The 21,796-nt window shown below is 37.5% G+C and overlaps 11 protein-coding genes across 11 annotated transcripts; 6 read left to right on the forward strand and 5 right to left on the reverse strand.

Moving 5' to 3' along the window:
• Positions 1–324: 324 nt before the first annotated feature.
• Positions 325–1,482, forward strand: RRD2 (peptidylprolyl isomerase RRD2; the record flags this gene model as incomplete). Its single annotated transcript, XM_033913727.1, has 1 exon — positions 325–1,482. The coding sequence occupies one exon, from the start codon at positions 325–327 to the stop codon at positions 1,480–1,482; it is 1,158 nt and encodes a 385-aa protein (XP_033769618.1).
• Positions 1,483–1,558: 76 nt separating this feature from the next.
• On the reverse strand, positions 1,559–2,914 carry PRP46 (mRNA splicing protein PRP46; the record flags this gene model as incomplete). The annotated part of the gene is made up of 1 exon (XM_033913728.1): positions 1,559–2,914. One exon carries the CDS (start codon positions 2,912–2,914, stop codon positions 1,559–1,561), a length of 1,356 nt encoding a protein of 451 aa, XP_033769619.1.
• A 650-nt stretch (positions 2,915–3,564) lies between these two features.
• SPAR_P01230 (non-specific serine/threonine protein kinase) lies at positions 3,565–6,324 on the forward strand (the record flags this gene model as incomplete). The annotated part of the gene is made up of 1 exon (XM_033913729.1): positions 3,565–6,324. The coding sequence occupies one exon, from the start codon at positions 3,565–3,567 to the stop codon at positions 6,322–6,324; it is 2,760 nt and encodes a 919-aa protein (XP_033769620.1).
• Positions 6,325–6,707: 383 nt separating this feature from the next.
• Positions 6,708–7,592, forward strand: ATG5 (Atg5p; the record flags this gene model as incomplete). Its single annotated transcript, XM_033913730.1, has 1 exon — positions 6,708–7,592. The coding sequence occupies one exon, from the start codon at positions 6,708–6,710 to the stop codon at positions 7,590–7,592; it is 885 nt and encodes a 294-aa protein (XP_033769621.1).
• Positions 7,593–7,692: 100 nt separating this feature from the next.
• On the reverse strand, positions 7,693–8,214 carry PPT2 (holo-[acyl-carrier-protein] synthase; the record flags this gene model as incomplete). Its single annotated transcript, XM_033913731.1, has 1 exon — positions 7,693–8,214. One exon carries the CDS (start codon positions 8,212–8,214, stop codon positions 7,693–7,695), a length of 522 nt encoding a protein of 173 aa, XP_033769622.1.
• A 451-nt stretch (positions 8,215–8,665) lies between these two features.
• On the forward strand, positions 8,666–11,278 carry PXA1 (ATP-binding cassette long-chain fatty acid transporter PXA1; the record flags this gene model as incomplete). Its single annotated transcript, XM_033913732.1, has 1 exon — positions 8,666–11,278. One exon carries the CDS (start codon positions 8,666–8,668, stop codon positions 11,276–11,278), a length of 2,613 nt encoding a protein of 870 aa, XP_033769623.1.
• A 283-nt stretch (positions 11,279–11,561) lies between these two features.
• Positions 11,562–12,917, reverse strand: NOP53 (Nop53p; the record flags this gene model as incomplete). The annotated part of the gene is made up of 1 exon (XM_033913733.1): positions 11,562–12,917. One exon carries the CDS (start codon positions 12,915–12,917, stop codon positions 11,562–11,564), a length of 1,356 nt encoding a protein of 451 aa, XP_033769624.1.
• Positions 12,918–13,797: 880 nt separating this feature from the next.
• KES1 (oxysterol-binding protein KES1) lies at positions 13,798–15,102 on the reverse strand (the record flags this gene model as incomplete). The annotated part of the gene is made up of 1 exon (XM_033913734.1): positions 13,798–15,102. The coding sequence occupies one exon, from the start codon at positions 15,100–15,102 to the stop codon at positions 13,798–13,800; it is 1,305 nt and encodes a 434-aa protein (XP_033769625.1).
• A 784-nt stretch (positions 15,103–15,886) lies between these two features.
• On the forward strand, positions 15,887–16,333 carry POC4 (Poc4p; the record flags this gene model as incomplete). Its single annotated transcript, XM_033913735.1, has 1 exon — positions 15,887–16,333. One exon carries the CDS (start codon positions 15,887–15,889, stop codon positions 16,331–16,333), a length of 447 nt encoding a protein of 148 aa, XP_033769626.1.
• A 1,190-nt stretch (positions 16,334–17,523) lies between these two features.
• RPL33A (60S ribosomal protein eL33) lies at positions 17,524–18,390 on the forward strand (the record flags this gene model as incomplete). Its single annotated transcript, XM_033913736.1, has 2 exons — positions 17,524–17,542; positions 18,086–18,390. The coding sequence occupies 2 exons, from the start codon at positions 17,524–17,526 to the stop codon at positions 18,388–18,390; spliced, it is 324 nt and encodes a 107-aa protein (XP_033769627.1).
• A 494-nt stretch (positions 18,391–18,884) lies between these two features.
• FRK1 (protein kinase FRK1) lies at positions 18,885–21,479 on the reverse strand (the record flags this gene model as incomplete). Its single annotated transcript, XM_033913737.1, has 1 exon — positions 18,885–21,479. The coding sequence occupies one exon, from the start codon at positions 21,477–21,479 to the stop codon at positions 18,885–18,887; it is 2,595 nt and encodes an 864-aa protein (XP_033769628.1).
• Between the last annotated feature and the right edge of the window lie 317 nt (positions 21,480–21,796).

The following is a 21,796-nucleotide window of genomic DNA, read 5'->3' on the forward strand; positions in this document are numbered from 1 at the left end:
GATGACGCCTTAAATTACGATGAAATCTCATCATGCACTCGGATGATTACCCTGACATGCTATGTTCCCATCCTATACTTCGATTACCATAGTAGAAAATAATATATCCTCCTGATATTATCATCTAGATAGATGCAGAGTAGTGAAGCAAGTAGTATTTTTTCTCCCAGTATTAATGATCTACATCAAAATACTTTGTTTTGGCGTGTTACAATAGCCGCCTTCACAGATATTTTCGGGTAACGTTTATCTTTTTCTCAGGGTTTCACGTGTGAAAGCACAGAATGGAATCCTAATAGATGTGATCGAACAATAGGGATATCAATGACTGAAGAGAAAGATTTTTGTGTAGTCGCTAGTGCTATATATAAGACAATAAAGAACAGTGCACTAATCCAGGAAAAAATGTTGCCAGAGAAAAGACTATTGACTTCAGAGGATATGAAACTATGGGAGGAATCCCAGACAAGAGCTGATTTCACCAAATTCATCATGGATTTGGCTGAGTCTGTTAAAGGACACGAAAATTCCCAGTACAAAGAACCAATATCCGAGCCAGTGAACAGTATGATGAACTTACTTTCTCACATAAGGGATATTGTACAGAAACATCCAGTAATAAAGGATGCAGATAGTTCAAGATTTGGGAAGATTGAGTTTAGGGATTTTTATGACGAAGTTTCACAGAACTCAAGGGCTCTCTTACGTTCAGAATTTCCTTCTCTTACAGATGGGCAGTTAGAACAATTATCCATTTACCTAGATGAATCATGGGGTAATAAGAGAAGGATTGATTATGGTTCAGGTCATGAGCTAAATTTCTTGTGTTTACTTTATGGACTCTATAATTATGGAGTATTCAATCTTTCAAACGATTCAACAAACCTTATACTGAAAGTTTTTATAGAATACCTTCAAATAATGAGAATACTAGAAACCAAATATTGGCTGGAGCCTGCCGGCTCACATGGTGTTTGGGGTTTAGATGACTACCATTTCCTTCCATTTCTATTTGGTGCCTTCCAATTAACCACTCACAAGCACTTAAAACCAATATCAATTCACAATAATGATCTCGTAGAAATGTTCGCTCATCGATATTTGTATTTTGGTTGTATCGCTTTCATTAATAAGGTCAAGTCATCCGCTTCCTTGAGATGGCATTCTCCTATGCTAGATGACATCAGTGGTGTAAAGACTTGGTCAAAAGTTGCCGAAGGAATGATAAAAATGTATAAAGTGGAGGTCCTTAGTAAATTGCCCATCATGCAACATTTCTACTTTAGCGAATTTTTACCTTGTCCGGAAGGCGTGTCTCCACCAAGGGGCCACATACATGATGGGACCGATATGGACGATGAGTGCAATTTTGAAGGTCACGTTCATAGTACTTGGGGAGATTGCTGCGGTATAAAGTTACCGAGTGCTATTGCGGCTACTGAAATGAATAAAAAACATCACAAACCAATACCCTTTGATTAGAAAAAAGCCCGTTTATAAAGACCATCTCATCTTATATACACGTATACAGAATACATACTTTTTCCATCTCTTCTCACTAGAATCTTTTAGCGTGTAAGTTGGGGTTCCACGCCAAGCCAGGTTCCGACTCTCTTGTAGCAGCCTCATCCTGTTTCCAAATCTTTATGCTTTTGTCTGCTTCTCCAGTGATCAATCTTAAACCTGTTTTATCAAAAGTGCTACATAGAACACTCCGTTCACTTTCCAGAGAACCTACCATTTCTCTCGTGGCCAATGATTGGTACTTATGACCAGACTTATAATCATAAAAAGAAAGTACACCATTGTCACCGCCAGCGAATAATACATCATCTTGATTAATACTCAAAGTATTGATTATACCTGTCTTTTCAGACTCAAAATTAGTGAGTAAGGACCCCTCTGCTAGTCCCCATGATCTAATGTCGTTTGTACATGCAGAAGCCACCGAAAATTCCTTAGGATGTAATGCAGTAGCTCTTACAGACCTCTTATGGTGTGTCAGAACTTTCATCGCTTTCCCTGCAACTACATCCCACAACCTTACAGTAGCATCACTTGATGAACTCACTATTTGAGGGTCCACTGGAGTACATTGTACTTGATTGATCGGACCTTTATGACCAACCAGTGTAATAACAGGTATCCTCGTTCTCATGTCCCAGAGTTTAATAACGCTATCTCGACCTGCAGTAGCTATGAGATCCAGCGTTGGATGTATGCTCACCGTACGAACCCCGGATAGATGTCCATAATAGTCTCTAATAATCTGGTTTTTTTCTAAGTCCCAGCATTTGACCGTCTTATCTTCACTAACAGAAAACAAATAAGGATGTCGATCTGACACAGCAATATCTCTCACCGTCATTACATGCCCTGCTAAAGTAGTTTTCAATCTGCCTGTTGCAAGATCCCACACTTTCATTGTCGTATCATTACTTCCGGTGATAAACCATTCGTTGTCAACGGGATCGATCGCAACGCATCGTACCCACCCAAGATGACCATTAATAACGCGTGAAAGTTTCCAGGGCGCATGCCATTCCGGCTTTTGTGACAGAAGTTTTTCATATCTATTAACTATAAATTCTTCAGCGACTTTTGGTTGGAAAATTTCATTCACAAACGTGGATGCATGCGTATCATAGTCCTTTTTGCTAATTAATGCTTGAGATGTTTCTGAAGAATCTATGGGCGTATACTGTGGAGCAGCTTTCTCGCCTTCACCACTAGGAGGAGAACTTTTCTTTCTATAGTTATCATATCGCACTAGTAAAGATTTCTGGCCTTCCATTTTCCTTTGTAGGTGGGATGGCAAAGTGGCCATATATGAAAATTGATTATTCCAGCGTATTCGGGAATAAAATTCGTCTATATCTCCTAAACTTTCAACTTTGTAATCATTTTCGCCCATGCTCACTTATATTCACGTAATACGGTATCCTGCATTCTTGAGAATGTTTGCATGCGAAGAAGTGCCTAATAGCTACTGTCAACTTACAACAGATCTTTTGTTAATACTAAAATTCTAGCTTTTCCGTATTAGATGATAAAGGTTTTTGAGTATCTGCCTAGCCTAATAAAAGGTATGTTGAACTCGATAAGGGAGTTGGAGGTACTTACTCATTCTCTGAAACTAGATAACTCTTCTTTTCGCATAGAATGGTACTTCATTGCGGATATAGGCTACCTGAGCGAACAATTGGTTCCTAGGTCACCATGGATTTGTGTGGTGATTTTCGGCTTATCTTAACGATGCTGACCGCGTGAACCCTCACAATCTTGATACTAGGATACTCATCAATAACGGTATACAATAAATATCTTTGTATGAACTAAATAAAAGCATTGTTTTGCCCCCCATAACATTCCAAATTATTTCAACAATTTGGCTATCCGTATTTTGTCAATAAAGGTTTCGTTATCCGAGTTCTATTTTTTTGTATCAATAAAAATCGTTTCATTTTTCATTAATAACTAGCCATTGTGTAGTGAGAGCAAATTCACCTTATACTTTGTTGAAAAATACTAAAGTCCCATATACAGGTGAATACAGCGTTCACCATGGTTAAGCCTGTTGGATCTTCGAAGGTGGAACAAAATAATATAAAAAGCATTATCGGATCATCGTATAATCGACTGTACAGCCAGTTTACTTCTGATGAGTTGACAGAAGTGGGAAACTACAAGATATTAAAACAAATAGGGGAAGGAAGTTTTGGAAAAGTATATTTAGCGCTTCATAGACCAACGCATCGTAAAGTCTGCCTAAAGACAAGCGATAAGAATGATCCTAATATCGTTAGAGAGGTATTTTACCACAGACAGTTCGATTTTCCTTATATCACAAAGCTTTATGAAGTGATAGTAACAGAATCTAAAGTGTGGATGGCATTAGAATACTGCCCAGGAAAGGAATTATATGACCATTTACTTTCTCTGCGTAGAATATCGTTATTGGAATGCGGAGAGTTGTTTGCACAAATTTCAGGTGCTGTTTACTATGCGCATTCAATGCATTGTGTTCATAGAGATTTGAAATTGGAGAATATTCTATTAGACAAAAATGGAAATGCTAAATTGACAGATTTTGGCTTTACGAGAGAATGTATGACAAAGACAACGTTAGAAACGGTTTGCGGTACTACAGTTTATATGGCGCCAGAATTAATAGAGAGAAAAACATATGATGGGTTTAAGATCGATATATGGTCATTGGGAGTGATATTATACACATTAATTACGGGATCTTTGCCATTTGATGATGATGATGAGGCTAAAACCAAATGGAAAATCGTCAATGAAGAACCAAAATACGATTCTAAAGTCATTCCCGATGATGCCAAGGATTTAATCTCACGATTATTGGCTAAAAGTCCAGGAGAGCGTCCATCGTTGTCACAAGTTTTGCGCCACCCTTTCCTACAGCCTTACGGTTCAGTGGTTTTAGACCAGACTGAGAAAATTTTGTGCAGACAGCGTAGTGGAGGGACTCAGTTTAAAAGTAAATTAGAAAGGCGATTGCTAAAGCGTCTTAAACAATCAGGCGTTGATACCCAAGCAATAAAACAATCAATTCTGAAAAGAAAGTGCGATTCGCTATCAGGTCTATGGCTATTATTGTTAGCACAAGGGAAAAAACAAGAAAATTGTAAATATCCGAAAAGAAGCAGGTCAGTTTTATCAGTCAAAAAGGTTATTGAAAGTGCTACGCATAACGACACTAATGGTATTTGCGGCGACGTTTTGAAACCCTCGATTGAACTTTCTAGAGCTACTTCATTGAGTAAAATGCTTAATAAAGGCTCGGATATCGTAACGTCGATGACTCCGGTTAGCAGAAAGAAGTCTAAAGATTCGGTACAAGTTCTAAATCCCACTCTTTCTAAATCATCTTCACAGAGGGTTTATAGCCACTCTATTGCAAGTTCTCCTCGAAAGTCCAATAATTTTTTACAAAAAGTTTCTAGTTTTTTCAAATCAAAAAAGAATTCCAACAGCAATAGCAATAACAGTATTCATACAGGTATTAGCGACACCTTAATTGCAAGCAACAGAGGGGCCCCTTCTTCAGGATCGTTTCTCAAAAAAAACAGTAATTCTCTTCAGAAATCAAGAACAGATACTATTGCGAATTCTTCAAGGACAAACTCTAAAGAATCGTTAAAAAAGAATGTTGTTGTTGGCGCCATTGTACCACGAAACGCTAATAATATTTCATCAGAGAATAATAAAGCTTCTGGGAATGCGGTGGGAGGCCTAAAAGCAGCTCCGGAGTTGTTGTTAAACGAACACATTCGAATAGAGGAACCTCGTCTCAAACGCTTCAAATCATCCATATCAAGTGAAATATCTCAAACTTCTACTGGTAATTATGACAGCGAATCCGCGGAAAATTCTAGGTCTATTTCTTTTGATGGGAAAGTTTCTCCCCCACCGATACGAACCCGGCCATTATCAGAGATATCGCAAATTTCAAATGACACTTATATTTCTGAGTACTCCACTGATGGTAATAATTCGTCATTCAAAATTTCTGATACAGTCAAGCCAAGCTATATACGTAAAGGCTCCGAGACTACGTCACAATATTCAGCTTCATCCGAAAAAATGACGAACGGCTACGGTAGGAAGTTCGTCAGGAGAGATTTAAGCATTGTATCAACAGCATCGAGCACCTCTGAGAGAAGTTCGAGAACAGATTCCTTTTACGATATCACGACAGCCACGCCGATTGTAAGCACTGATAATAGAGGCAGCAAAAACAGTAACCTGAAGGAGTCCGTTTTGCCTAGATTTGGGGCCCAAAGGCCTTGGACAGGCAAAAGGACTTATACCACATCTCGGCATGGCAAAAATGCTCGACGTTCATCTAAAAGAGGTCTGTTCAAGATATCCTCTCCAAATACCGACTCTATCATTCAGGAAGTAAGTTCGTCAGAAGAAGAAGACCATAATGTTATATACAGTAAGGGAAAGGGTTTGCCAACACCGGTTTTGCAAACCAAAGGATTAATAGAGAATGGGTTGGACGAAAATGATGAAGAAGGGGACGACGAGTATGCGATTCACACCGACGGAGAATTTTCAATCAAACCACAGTTTTCTAATGACGTTACCGACAAGCAGAACCATTTGCCAAGTGTGAAGGCAGTGGCGACTAAACGTTCGTTGAGCGAAGGTAGTAATTGGTCCAGTAGCTACCTGGATTCGGATGGTAATCGACAGCGGATATCTTCATTGCTAGTGGAGGATGGCGGAAATCCTACAGCGTACGTACCGGATAGCAGAATCGATGGAAAAGAGACCAAAAGAGTACTGTGAGGAAGGCATATATATATATATATATATATATATATATATATATATATGTATATTGGGGGACAATAAAAAAGTTCCAAGAAGGTAAGAAATGTGATTTTTTCTTATATATAATTGTATTACCTTAAATAATGATCATCTATGAACTCATCATTAAGTTCAACTAATCTTATTGATAGAAGTTCATTCAGTTATCCGACTGTGGCGGGAACATAGCGAGGCGGAACAATACACGGATTTTTTGTAGCGCGATGAGAAGTAGCAACGCCTCTTGAGATAAATTATCGTCACCTTTTTTACAAAATTAATGAGGCAACAAGCTCAGAAATTAGAGTTATCTTTTTTGTTCTATAAGCAAATGGGCATAGGAAACCTATGATGTAAGTATGAATGAGATTAAACAATTAATTTGGAATGGTGAGCTCAATGTACTGGTGTCGATCGATCCTTCATTTTTGATGAAAGGAAGTCCGAGAGAAATGGCGGTGCTACGAATAAGAGTGCCAAGGGAAACGTATTTAATTAATTATATGCCTTTCATTTGGGGTAAAATTCAAAACTTCCTTTCTTTTGACCCATTGAACGACAATGAGAAGTATTTCTGGTTTGAACATAATGACATGCCAATCCCATGGAATTATCCAGTTGGTGTTTTGTTTGACGGCCTAGTTGAAAGGAGCACAAATTTTATTACCTCATTTGAGGACCAGGTAAAAGATGTGATTACCATTTTGAGAATTCGTTTAGTCATGGGCGATTCGTTACCACCAACTATAATTCCTATCACAGCAAGCAAAACGCAAGCGGAGAAGTTCTGGTTCCACCAATGGAAACAAGTTTGCTTCATATTAAATGGCTCCTCAAAGGGCATCATGTCCTTGTCAGTGAACGAATCTCGAAAATTTTGGGGCAGTGTCATTACGAGGAATTTCCAAGATTTTGTTGAAATTTCTAACAAGATTAGTTCATCAAGACCGCGACATATACCGCTCATCATTCAAACCTTTAGAGCTTCAGGAGCTTCCGGAATATCACAACCAACTATCCGTTTGACTGGAGTCAATCCTACATTGAAGGATGTCGAAGGTGATATTTTGAACGCTGAGGAAGGAATCAACGCCAATAATTTCATGGTCATATGCCAGGGAATTGAAATTCCTTGGCATATAGTGCTATGTGATTTGTATTATAAATTCCGGAGTTTTGATGGGTTTTTGTATATAACTCTTGTTCCTATAAAAGGCAGCGATAAAGCTTCCCCCGAGCTCTAAAAGCTGTTATATACGCGTGTAAAAGTGTCATTAAAAGTATCACAGAAAACAACTTGACCATTGGAAATAGGGCCACAGTTGTACGGGTTTGAGAAAACATTTATTCTCTTTCCACCAAGTTTGTTATTGCAATCAAATAATCTTTGTCATGTGATAGTGACACTAGGAACTCATGGGTAGAGAAGAGGGAGCCATACATTTTCGAGAGCTGTTGATATTTTGGATACTTTTTATCGAACATCTTATCAAACTCTAATCGGGGCACACCTGCATCGTTCTGCGTTTTATATAGCATTCCGGCATACAGTACTTGGGCAGGAGGTAGATCATGCTTTGAAACACGGCAACATAAGGCTTTCAATGAACATTCCTTCAAAGCCCAAATACCCGCCATATATTCTTGCAATCGCGGACTTAAGCGGTTTTCTTCGATAAGAAGATTACTAAGATGAAATCTTTCCTTTTCATGCATAAACTTTTGTGTTATTTTATCGAAAGTGGAACGACTACGCGGGTCGAATGGAGAATACTTCTCTAGCAGATGAGCAAATCTTGGCAAATAGACAATGTCCACTCCCACTCCTGCTATCTTACGTCCAATATTCGCCGATGCAAAATTCATAACTGAAGGTATCCAAAGCTTGTTCTTAACACAAACAAACGTACATCGGAAAACGACACCACCGTATAATGATAGAATTTGTTTTTATTCAGCATTGCGGAAGAAATCAGCCTTTCTCTCGCAGCTCAGCTCTTCTCAAACCACTAGAAGCCGTGGCACGTACATAAGTATAAGCAGCTTCGATGTTAAGATTTTTTTTTCACTAAAATTACTTCCTTCGGAAATAATCCCAATTAAGAGATTATTCATGACGCAACAGTGAATGTATTCGTCGATCGGGTATAATTGCATGGGGCCCCGTTACCCTTTTTTTACCCCAATTTTAAATTTCGGCGGTTATTTTCAGCCCTTTCATAGTCAAGATATATAAGAATACTTCTCCGGGAAGTGAAACTAGCAACCAAATCTGTGTCAATCTATTTGAAAATCTTCGAAGATATATAGCATAGAAATGTCAACAACATTAACAGCAACAGCGAAACTAAAAAACTTGCTCCTGAATCTACACACCCACTGTATAGGGCTACATGTCAGTGATGTCACACCTAAAGTATACTTCAAATTAGTGATACGACATCTTCTACAGATATCCAGATCCAGCGCTGCCCATCCCAAGCAAAGAAGAAGGGCTCAGATTTTATTGATATCTCTTTTTGTATCTGGTGCCACACTTTTGTCTGGTGTAACATATGGAACATTCAAAATCATTCTAAAGTGCTACAAATTTTACAAGTACCCGTGGAAGAGAAAGAATAGGAGACCTCTAATAAGGAGAACAAGATCGCAAATGCAATTGGATAGCGGTGCAAGAATAATGTATATCCCTGAAGTGGAATTACTCGACCGCCGGAGTCCCGACGACAACAAATTTATGCATGCTATAGACAAGAAGAAAAGGAAAAGGATTTTCATTCCGCCAAAGGATAACGATATATATGAGCATGACAAGTTCCTTTTTAAAAACGTAGAACTGGAAAGAGCCAAGAATTCGCAGTTATTCTACTCAAAATTTTTAAATCAAATGAACATCTTGTCTAAAATTCTAATTCCCACAGTTTTTGATAAAAACTCCTTTCTTTTGACCGCTCAAATCTTTTTCTTAGTGATGAGAACTTGGCTCTCTTTGTTTGTAGCCAAGCTGGATGGGCAGATAGTCAAAAATATAATCGCTGGTAGAGGAAAAAGCTTTCTATGGGATCTAGGGTGCTGGTTTTTAATTGCTGTCCCTGCTTCTTATACTAATAGCGCTATTAAACTACTTCAAAGGAAGTTAAGTTTGAACTTCAGGGTAAATTTGACACGCTACATCCATGACATGTATCTGGATAAAAGGCTAACATTTTACAAATTAATCTTTGATGCGAAGGCGTCCAATTCAGTAATCAAGAATATTGACAACTCCATTACTAATGATGTTGCAAAATTTTGCGATGCAACATGCTCCGTTTTTGCAAACATTGCGAAACCAGTTATTGATTTAATATTCTTTTCCGTTTATTTGCGTGATAATTTGGGCACTGTTGGAGTGGCAGGCATATTTGTTAATTATTTCATTACTGGGTTTATCTTGAGAAGATACACGCCGCCATTGGGTAAATTGGCAAGCGAGAGATCTGCTTCTGACGGTGACTACTACAATTATCATCTGAACATGATCAACAATAGCGAAGAGATTGCGTTTTACCAAGGAACAGCAGTAGAGAGGACAAAAGTTAAAGAGCTGTATGATGTGCTAATGGAAAAAATGCTGTTGGTTGATAAGGTCAAGTTTGGTTACAACATGCTGGAAGACTATGTTTTAAAATATACATGGTCTGGTTTGGGTTACGTTTTTGCTTCCATCCCCATCGTTATGTCTACCTTAGCGACAGGCATCAATTCAGAGGAAAGAAATATGAAGGAATTCATAGTCAACAAAAGGTTGATGTTGTCGCTTGCGGATGCAGGCTCGAGACTGATGCACTCTATAAAGGATATCTCGCAATTGACTGGATATACTAATAGGATTTTTACTCTGCTTTCCGTCTTACACCGGGTTCACTCCCTGAACTTTAATTACGGGGCCGTTCCGTCAATACTGTCAATACGTACAGAAGACGTTTCCAGAAACGCAAATTTATTAGCTAGCACGGATAGTTCACAAGATGCTATTCGTGGTACTATTCAACGCAATTTCAACGGTATCCGGTTAGAAAATATAGATGTAATCATTCCATCAGTGAGAGCGGGTGAAGGCATAAAGCTGATCAACAAGCTTACATTTCAGATTCCTCTGCATATTGACCCCATAACTTCAAAGTCTAATTCCATACAAGATTTATCAAAGGCAAATGATATAAAGCTACCGTTTTTACAAGGTTCTGGTTCCAGCCTGTTAATATTGGGGCCAAATGGTTGTGGCAAAAGTTCTATTCAGCGTATAATAGCTGAAATCTGGCCAGTATATAACAAAAATGGATTATTATCAATCCCTTCAGAGAATAATATATTTTTTATTCCTCAGAAACCATACTTTAGCAGAGGTGGGACTTTAAGAGACCAAATTATATACCCCATGTCTTCGGATGAATTCTTTGACAGAGGCTTTAGAGATAAGGAGCTAGTTCAGATATTAGTAGAAGTGAAATTAGATTATCTTTTGAAAAGAGGCGTTGGTTTGACCTACCTAGACGCTATTGCCGATTGGAAGGATTTATTGAGCGGTGGTGAAAAGCAAAGAGTAAATTTTGCTAGAATCATGTTTCATAAACCATTATACGTAGTGTTAGATGAGGCCACGAATGCAATTAGTGTTGACATGGAAGATTATCTGTTTAATCTTCTGAAAAGATACAGATTCAATTTCATCTCTATATCACAAAGACCAACATTGATTAAATATCATGAAATGCTATTAGAAATTGGTGAAAATCGCGATGGCAAATGGCAATTACAGGCAGTTGGTACAGATGAGGCAATCACATCAATTGATAACGAGATTGAAGAATTAGAGAAGAAATTAGAAAGAGTGAAAGATTGGGAAAATGAGAGGAAGAAACTACGCGAAAAGCTTGAAATTATTTGAAACCACACTAGAACGTGAAAAGAGTTCATATAGCGGATACAATTTATATATTTTTATTTTATAGTTGAGGCCCTGCTTTTGGATGTTTATCTAATATCTAGAGATCTTGACTGGCAAACCACCTCTAATGCTAGAGAATTTAATGAATGGAAAGAAAATGAAACGATTTGTTACCTATTATACAGTTATTGGTCTTGCCAATATAAATATATATATATATATATATATATATATCACTTTATGAATCCATATATCATGAAAACATGTGCAGTGAAACAAAGGATTATTTGAAGTCCTTGTGTGTCCACTTTTCAGTAATTTTCTGCTTGTATTTTCTACCTTTCCTGACCGGCACTCTTGATTCGATCTTACCAGAACTTTGTAGTTTTCTCACAGTGTCATATAGCAAGTTTCCTTCAGGTTTCAATTTTCTCAACGAGTCAGATAATTCATCAGAAAATTTGATCTCCAACCTTTCATCAATCACAGAATATTTCGTCCCTAATTTGTGTTTCTTATTTTTTTTGCTTTTCTTAACCTTGTTACTATTATCTGACTCTATGGCAGAAACTATCTCAGTCTCTTCGGTATTAAATACTTCTTCTAACCCTTTAACACGCTCTCTCAGTTCTTTCAATTCTTGTTGCAACTTTACTTTTTCCTCATGTCTCTTTGCCTTATTCCTCTGATATTTTGTTTTCTTTTTATTCTTGACAGGCTTATTTATTGATAATCTTACTTCGTTATCAGATCCACTACTTTGCGCGTCCTCATTTTCTTCTCCATCTTCTTCTTCATTAGATGAAGACTCTTCCTCTTCATTGTCGTCTAAAGTTTCCATTAAATGTCTAATTCTTTCTTTATACTTTTCTAAAGCGATTCTTTCATCTTCTCTTGTTTTTTCATCTTTATACTCCTTGTTTATCAATTCTGACCAGGCTTTATTGTTAGGATTGTAGGACTTACCGGCATGTGGAATGTTTGTGAATTCCTTTACTGCAACTGGTTCTATATCTAAAGTTCTTGGTCTGACTGAAGCAACAGACCAACTTGTGGTGGATTTTTTCAATAGTTCCTGAGGTATCTGGTCCTTTTCTTCCACATCAAGTTCGATACCCGAAGGTAATTTGACCTTCTGTTTCTTGGAATTCGATTCCTCACCCCATAAGTCACCAGCCGTTGTTTTAACTAGACCGTCTTTGGCAACTCTATTTTTGATTTTCGATTCGCCGTGTACTCTGCCAGCCAAAGCCATTAACTTCTTTAATTCATGTTTAGAAACACCTTGTATCTTGTTAGAATTTTCATGACTACCATTCTTGTGATGGTTTAGTGCTGCAATTTTTGAATTCGTTCTTACGGCGTCTAAAATCTCTTTACTTTTCAAAACCTTCTTGATTTGATTCCTTTTGATCAATTTCTTTTTCAAAACGTTGTCACCTTCAATATCAACATGAAAAAGGGCGTCATTTTGCAAAGAGGTTATATCACTGGTACCATGTGTAACTTCATGATCAATCTTTTTTTCCATATATTGTTCTATGTCAGAAATATCGATATTTTTTCTCCATGCTTTCTTACCCTTTCTTGAAGACTGTTTGTACTGAGAAGGTTTCTTGGTTACGTTAGTTGGAGCCATTTCTGTATAAATGATTCGTTAACGTGAGGATGTTATGGGATATAATAAAGCTGAACTAATGGCATAAGTTTGAATGTAAGGACCGCATCGCATTTTCATTGCTCTTCATTTTTTTTAGAAAAGGAAAAGTTCGGGCACGAAAAAAATTTTTGATGGATTTTAGAATTTCGTCAAGTATGACAGTAATCTTAGAACCCATTTGTTATGTAAACTACACTGTATTCCCTTGGTATGATGCCCTTATTTTAGTACTCAGTACTAGCCTTTTGTGCTTCATCGTCATGGAATGATAAAAGCTAGCTTATGAATTGAGTAGTGTACAGGTTTGCGATGAATCATAAAACTTGTAGAAGAAGGGTTGTAAAAGTGCATATACTCCATCGATTATGTGGTTCTACAAATTGACATAAGAAAAGTAGAGAGTTATAAAAAGACAAAAGTGAGGATATCACCCTGAGAAGACAAAAATATAATAATAGATTGTAAATAAAACAAAACTTGTATGAAAACTTGGTAAACTTCAAACTTTAACCTTCGGACGATGATTAAAAAAGGATATGGCATCATGGAGATAAAAATGAGCGATCTGTCTATCAATAATTAAAGGAGAAGTAGATATGGATAAAAGGCTTTTTCTGCTTCATCTTTAATAACATTATAGCATCTTCTTGTGATTCGAAAGAATAAAATCTAGTCATTAGAGTGAAAAGAGAACAAAATGATTTAAGAGTTGGGAGAGGAAAAAATGGATTTTTGGTTCCTCTGATGATTTCATATCCTTTCTTCTCACATGAAAGAAAAAACGGAAGGAAAAATAAAGAGGAAAGATAGATAATATATATTAGTGCAACGGTAACGAATTGTTTCCTTTTCATTCTCTTTACAAAACGATTTCCTTTTCTTCGTCCCATAACTCTCTTTGAAACCTCCAATGGATGGATGAAAGATCCTCCTTCCTGTCTTCCTTGTCACCCACCAAAGTACCACTTGGAGCATTCTTTGTTGATAGATTTAGAGCAGAGGCGAGCTTTAAGAAAGTGTCGTCCTTTTCAGGTACAAGGGCTCCTTCTTCGGGCGTAACAGAGTAATCAAAATCTTTGAACCATCTTCTTTGCCAGCTAATGCCTTTAGCTTCTTCCTCTTTTCTTAATTCTCTTTGCGTTTCTTCCAATTCAGTTTTTGTCTTGGCAATCAAGTTGAAATCACCTAATTTGATGGCACCAGCCACATCGTACCAGGCTTTTCTACTTTCCAGAGGATGTTGCTCTTCCAAAGGCTTGACATTTAGGTGTTCAGCGGGGATTCTAGCAGCGTCATAAAATAATCGTGATTCATCTTTTTTATTAGCCTTGATAATTTTGGAAGAACCGGACCATTGGCCAGATATTGTGTATAATGCCTTTTCCTTGTCTTTACTATCTTTAGAGTCTTTGTAAATTCTCGCCTTGAATGAATTTTTCTTACCGGAGAAATAGCCTCTACCTGAAAATTCAATAACACAGAGTAATCCTGTGGAAGATTGGATGTATGATTTTCCTTCCAATTCAACGAAGGGAGAAGCGACAAGAATACCTTCAATATGCAATGGAGGTGGAGTAACCAAATAACTCTCATCCTTAATATCCAACATGGTGTGACCGAATTGTTTAACAGTTAGCATTAAGGATTTAGTGAAACTGGCTTTAATTTGGTTGTAACCTTGCAGCTTAACTTTGTTTTTGTCATTGAAGATGGAGAAGGCAGTGACAGGTGGATGGTGAGAAACTTGCTCACTTAACAAGACTGTTTCTCCAAATTCAGGATGTTCTTTATTTTCCCATTTACCAACGAACAGTTCACCTAAAAATGGGTTTAAAGGTTTTTTCTCAGAACCTAAGGATTCGTTACGAGAACAGTATTGAGACTTTAAAGTGGAAATGAACCATTTAGTAACGGCCAGCATACGGGCCAATTCGGGAGATTCAACTTCCGGGTCAATTGGACAGTGTTCTTTGTACTTATCGTCGTCGATAAAAGAGGGTTCCAAAAATAATTCTGGATGTTCAGCCCAGTATTGGGAAAACTCGGTTAACGAGATCGGAGATAAAATAAATGGGGGAGCTGATAACGAAGAAAGATCGCCGTTGAATGAAGCGATTGACTTCAAGAAAGAAGTCCACGAGGATGAGCTTGCGTATTGAGACATGACTTGAAATTCTTGAGACTAAGTCTATTATTTTTTTTTAATTTATTTCCGGTAGAAAATTTTGATGTATCCTTATTATTGTGTCCAGACTGATGATTTGGTTGAAAACGTGAACAAACTGTCAGTTTCTATCCAATGTATGGTTTTTTTTCTTTGTTTTTTCCTTAGTACAACAGCTAGAAATTGGGTAAGAAAAGCCAATGTGATAGAGTCAAACTCAAAGAAAAGTTTACTTAAGAACTTATCGACGTAATATCGTTTTACTTTGGATAGTAATACTTGCACACCACAAGAATAAAACTATTGAAAAAATAAAACACAGCCCAATAAACGTGGTACTTGTCGAGTAGTCCAGGAAATGGGCAAAGGTTGGAAAACAAGAATAATCAACGAACGCAATGGCAAAAGGAGAAGTCCGCATCCGTGCACCGCACAATTCCGGAAGATAATGACTTACGTGAGAGGGCCCAAAAATGCTGCAGCTAGTAAGACGCGAACGGAAGGAGTTACTGGTCCCGTGAAGTGATTGACACAATGGTCGGTGCGATTACTCTAGGTGCTGTAACGGGATGAGGTACATATGGGAAAGAGCTTATTTTAGTTCGTTTAGGAGCTCCGGATATTCTTTGCACGGAAGTTTTTGTTGCCCGCCCTGAAAATTTACTGTTGACATGAAAAGTGTAGTTAAAGAATTAGGTTCTGGTGTATTGTCCATGTTTAAAAGTAGCTTGGACTGAGAAATTACAGAAGATGCTTCCGTTAAGGTAAAATACAGGTGATTTTAATGTTAGTAAAGACGGTTAGCCGAACCATTGAGTCGGAATCTGGGTTTCTACGGCCGACGCTGGATGTTATCGCTACTGTACCTGCGGATGACCATTCTAAAAAAATACCTATTAGTCTAGTGGTGGGATTTAAACAAGGAGCTTCGCTGAATTCTGCTTTATCTCTAGCCTGCTACTATTACGCCATTCCTTTAGCTAAAGATAGACACATGAGCCTCAAATCAGCTGGAAACAATGTTGTGGGAATACCGTTACTGGACACTAATGATGACCGAATTCGCGACATGACTAGACGCTTGGCCACAATAATATCCGAAAAGTTCAATAGACCATGTTATGTGACGTGGTCGTCACTGCCTAGAGGAGACCCCTCCATGTTGGTAACAAATCATTTATATATTTTGAAGAAGTGTCTCGATCTCTTAAAAACTGAACTCGGTGAGTAGAGTGAGTTACTTAGTGTTTATGATTGTAGTAAATAGTTTTTTTAAAGTAATACTATATGATTTGGCTCCAAAATACTGAATCAAACCTTTGATTCAAAAATACTTTGGAAAAATAATATAAAAATAGTTGATTGACTTGTCAGACTGCCGTTTGTACCCACCCATGAAGTCCTATCCCTTCCAAAAAGGAAGTACATAGGATGGGTCAAGATCATCGCGCCATTAAATATCGTAATAACTTCCAAAGGAAAAAATTACGAATGCAACGGCAAAGCAAAATTTTTATTCAAAATTATAGATGGCCGAACCGCTAAGGATTGCGGACCAAGCTAATTTAGATTTAATTTCATTTCCTCACTCTAGGGTACAAAGGTTATGGGGCTCATCAACCAAGTTGGATTCAGTGGCTCTTTTGAAGAGTCAAAGAGTGACGATTCCTATAGAAATGATCCTACTGTTGAATGCGTTAGTCAAAACCTGAAGCTGGTGAAATAAAAAATGGTTATTGGATACAACAATCACATTGCCTAATCATTGGGAACGCTTTGTTATATTCCAAATAAAGTATATGGTATAAAACATACTGAAGTACGTCGACAATTTTTTTAGTAGAAACAACAAGAAGAAAATAAAACTAAGAAGGAGGTTAATGAATGTTAGCTATCAAGTTATGTGGAAAGACCTCACTATTTATATGTTTCTTTAACTCTATTCATTCACCTCATCGGGAATGGAAAAAACCGATGAAAATTCAGCCCTAAGAAAAAGGCTAAAAATATTAATTCCGATTAGTTACCCGATTACTAGGAGAATTTTCCGACAGGAAAGTAAACATCCTTACATCTTTACACCCTTACATTTTTCCTTACTTTTCTTTTTTGGGTTTGTTCCCGCGCAAATCCTGCGTATGTGTCGAGTGATCCTCTTCTTAATAGAACGTGCGGAATCATGTTCAGCTTCCTTCTGGTATTACAATCGTTAGACGGAGTTGGTCCATCTCTTCCAGCCTGGACACGTATCCTGGCCCCTGGCTCTGTTCTTTACCGGCTTGGTATCTTTGCTTCCTGTTTGCCAAAATATTCACTATCAAGCTTTAATTTACGTGTATTAATCACTACTTCAAACTTGAATTATTTTGCCTTAAGCAATTGTAAGAATACGTAAGAAACCAACAATCAAATAATTGAAAAATGGCTGAATCCCATAGATGTATGTGAAAGCTAATGATGAGAAACATTAAAATTTTTTTGAGCTAGTAATTTGGAACTTTCGAGTGAAATGTCGATAATATAAAGGAAAATGCGGCTGTTGAAAACCTCTCAAATCATAAAAACAGTGACTAAGATGTGCAAGAATGATCTAAAGTTAAGCGAATCCAAAATACAGATGGAGTGGAAGAGAGTTGAGTCGAAACTGAGTAATAGAAGTATATCAGAACTATTTCTGTGTTTCCTCCTCTCTCAATAAATAATATATTGTTGCGCCTGGGAAACTTATGAAATAATCTGCAATATAAAAATGTATTACGAGGTCACACTTACCATTGACACATCCGTCTTGCTTTTTTGATAGCACTGAATCGTGGCCTCTCGGATAAAATGAGAAGGGAGACGCTGATGATGAAATCGTATAACTTGTCAATAGCTCAGAATTTACTAGCTCAAAAATTACCATTAATAACCACTACTATGATTATCGAATACTAACAATTATTTTTTGGAATTTTACCTCATTCCTTTTTCTTTTTTTTAGTGTACGTCAAAGGTAAGCACTTATCCTACCAAAGATCCAAGAGAGTCAACAACCCAAATGTCTCTTTGATCAAGATCGAAGGTGTCGCTACTCCACAAGATGCTCAATTTTACTTGGGTAAGCGTATTGCCTACGTCTACAGAGCCTCCAAGGAAGTTAGGGGTTCTAAGATTAGAGTTATGTGGGGTAAGGTCACCAGAACCCACGGTAACTCTGGTGTCGTTAGAGCCACCTTCAGAAACAATTTGCCAGCCAAGACTTTCGGTGCTTCTGTTAGAATCTTCTTGTACCCATCCAACATCTAAATTTGTTGATCGTATAAGTACTCTATTAAACATCGTTGTTTTCTCTTTTATTACTATTAATATTATTATATTTTGAGAATAGAAAAGACTAATATATATATATAGTATAATTTTTAAAATTAATTCCGTACAAAAGGTGAAAGAAATCATTCTTTCTTTAGTTGGTGTCTCTGGATCCCACTGTGAACGCAGTGGTGTGATATTTTCTATTAGAATGCGTGATCTAAGACAGGTGAAGCTATGACGGATAATAAAACAATAATTAGAAGAGTTTTGATGTTTTAGTAATGCAAGATATATATGTGTAGGTATATGCATATATACGCTTAATGTTTAGTAGGCAGAAGTTTCATAAAGTATATTTTAACATTATTTCGTTAATGTGGATAATTGTGTAATTTAAGCAGCAGAAATGTGGAATGGAAAAAATGCATAAAGTACTGAATGTTTTATATGGTAATTAAACATTCTATCAAAGAAGATAGGTATGGTCTCTAGATCTTCATGCTTCTTCTTTTGAAAAATCCCAATACTCTTTTGGCAGTTGAATGTTCTGGACATTGAATTGCTTTATTGTCTACACTTGCCTTACTGACCTCAGATACCATTATGGATGATCTCTCACTTCGGGCTGCTTTTTTAGTTTCTGAAGGGCATTTATCCCGGGCCATCGTTGGTATGGATTGATCTTTTGTGAGTTTATGGGATGTTGATATATTCGAAGCTGCGGTAAGAGAATTCCTCGAATTTGTGTAACTGTCGTCTTTTTTTGGACGTCTCTGGGAAGGTGGCGAAGGTTTCCGCTTGGAATCCATTGATGAGTATAAACTGGATTTGGAAGTATCATAAGAGTATAAGGAAAGAAAGCTGAACCTTTTTTTTGCCGATTCTGTTTCGTTGAGTGATCTTTCTGCTGGGATATTGACATGTTTTTTCGCTGAAGCTATCGTGTTTTTGCTACTTTTACCGCCCTTTTCACTGGGGTTCTCCACTTTCGTCTTTTCTATCGATTCACGTCCTTCATGTTGTTGAACAGGGGACTCTGGTAACCTCAAATCGTCAGACTCTTCGGTGACTGTATCGCATGATATATCACTGAATATGCCGCTATATCTCAAACTTTTGCGCTTCTGTTTGTATTTTTCATCATAAATTCTTGTTACTACATCAGCGTCCCTCTTATACTTGATCAAATCACCAGATACACTTTGCAACTCAACTGAGGGCTTTGCTACAGAAAACTGGCCGTGCGTAATTAATTTTGGAGAGCTTTCGATGGAAGAGGACGAGGTTATGCATGTATCCAGTGCAAGATATGGTGTGGAGTCAAATGGGGATGTGTCTCTTTGATTCAGCGTTTGTGCTGAAGTCCTATTTTTCGCTTTTTCGTTGATTTCATATATGGGGAGTGCATTTGAACTGTAGGAAGGCGTTGTGTATGAGCCAGGATGATATGAGGTTGGTCGAGGCTTTGTATGAGATGAAGAAGAAGTACTGTAGAAATTTTTAGAAGATTGGAGGCTATTTTGATTTTTATTTTTATTGTATTGATGATTTTGTGATGAAGTCATATTATTTGGTTGGACCTTGTTTGTTTGAATTATAGCAGACGATTCTTTTTCTAAGTTTGATACAATATTACTTCTAGAAATTGTACTTCTTTTAATCGGTGTGGTTTCGATTATAATATCACCTGGACTTATGACTGGCGGAGGTGACAGATTAGTGGCCATGTTGCCCGTGGTTTGTCTAACATTTTGTACTGGGGATAATGATTGTTCATGACTTAACGCATATTCTCTATCCGCATTCACCACTGCCTGCAAAGCAACAGATGCAGCAGAGTTACTTCTATTGTGCCTATTCGATCTCCTTATAGGTGACAGCCGCTGGTCAGACGCAATTGAAGCCGGCCTGGCTATAATGTGGTTTTGTGACTCTTGGGGTGGAGCGGGGAAAGTGATTAAAGTTGAATCAATAACCAATGAGTCTCTCTTATCACTTCTTGAGCCAATAGAAGAGGTGGAACAACTGGATTGTGGTCTGGATCCATATCTTCTTCTTGGTTTCGCGAACCTGAATACGGACTGTGTGTTGTGTAACTTGTCCCATTCATCAGGTGTTATAGACAAGAATGAAAAATGAGGCTTTAGCCATTCATGTTTCTTGATTTGCTTCAAGTTTATTCTTTTCTTGGGATCTGAAACCAACATGCGTCTTAATAAGTCTCGAGGTATAGGAAGAATATAGTCGGGGAATTTCAATGGTGTGGAGTTAATATAATTATAAAGCCTTCCTATATCACTGCCTTCAGGGTTATTTGGATCATCATCCCACGGTAAGTATCCAGCTAGCATTGCATAAAGTATAACACCGCATGACCATACATCTGCCTTCCTAGCCTCGTATGGTTCAGCGCTTGTCACCAGTTCAGGCGCTGCGTAGCATGGAGAGCCACATGAAGTTTTCATCAATTCGTTTCGTGAGCAAAACTCATTAACAAACCCAAAATCTGTAATAACTAAGTTTTCATTCTTGTCCAGTAATAGATTTTCCAATTTGAGATCTCTATGAACAAGACCCTTAGAATGTATGTAATGGACTCCACTTATTAGTTGGGAAAACAACCTGCATGCATTCACTTCTTTGAGCCTCCTTTTTTTTTGAATATATTTATAGAATTCTCCCCCGCATGCATATTCTAAGACGATACCAATATACCTAGAATTTTGCAATACTTCTTCTAATTTTACGATGTTTGGATGCGATAAGTGTTTTAAGGCGTTGATTTCTCTGTATATTTTAACTTCCTTCCTGTAATCACTCGATATGCTATCACGTTTGATAAGTTTAATTGCTACTTGTTTTGGGAAGTCAAAGGTTGAATTAGAGCTGCTCGAAAGATTCTTTGGCCAGCCTAGCTTCACTTTTCCGAACTCCCCTTCTCCTAACGTAGAGCCTAAGATATAAGGACCAAACGTTACGTGTTTGCGCCTTTGTTCATCTGTTCTTTGAGGGTACTGAAATGTGTCAGACAAATCGTTTGCAAACCCTCCGTAGTATGTATGACGTTTATTTGTGTACGACATTAAATTCTTGACACTCTAAATGAATATAAAGAAGTAGTGGCCAATTGAATATTCAACGCCGCTTGGCCTGCCTTTTGTGTGTAATGGATGGGTAAAAAAACAGCAATTATTGGGTTTAATTAGCAATCAAAAATTCTCGCAGTACGTCACAAGAAACAAATTAATGCAAAATGTGGCACAGTCGAAAAAACTGCGAAAATGTGCTAGAGATGAGAAGGACCGTAAAAAGCAATAGCAATGTACCAGATTTTGTAATCCGTTTTATTATAGATTTACTCGATGGCCTAAAACTTGAAATATATTTAAATCGATGAAGG

The sequence above is a fragment of the Saccharomyces paradoxus genome, chromosome XVI, assembly GCF_002079055.1.
Source record: "Saccharomyces paradoxus chromosome XVI, complete sequence".
Taxonomy (NCBI): domain Eukaryota; kingdom Fungi; phylum Ascomycota; class Saccharomycetes; order Saccharomycetales; family Saccharomycetaceae; genus Saccharomyces; species Saccharomyces paradoxus.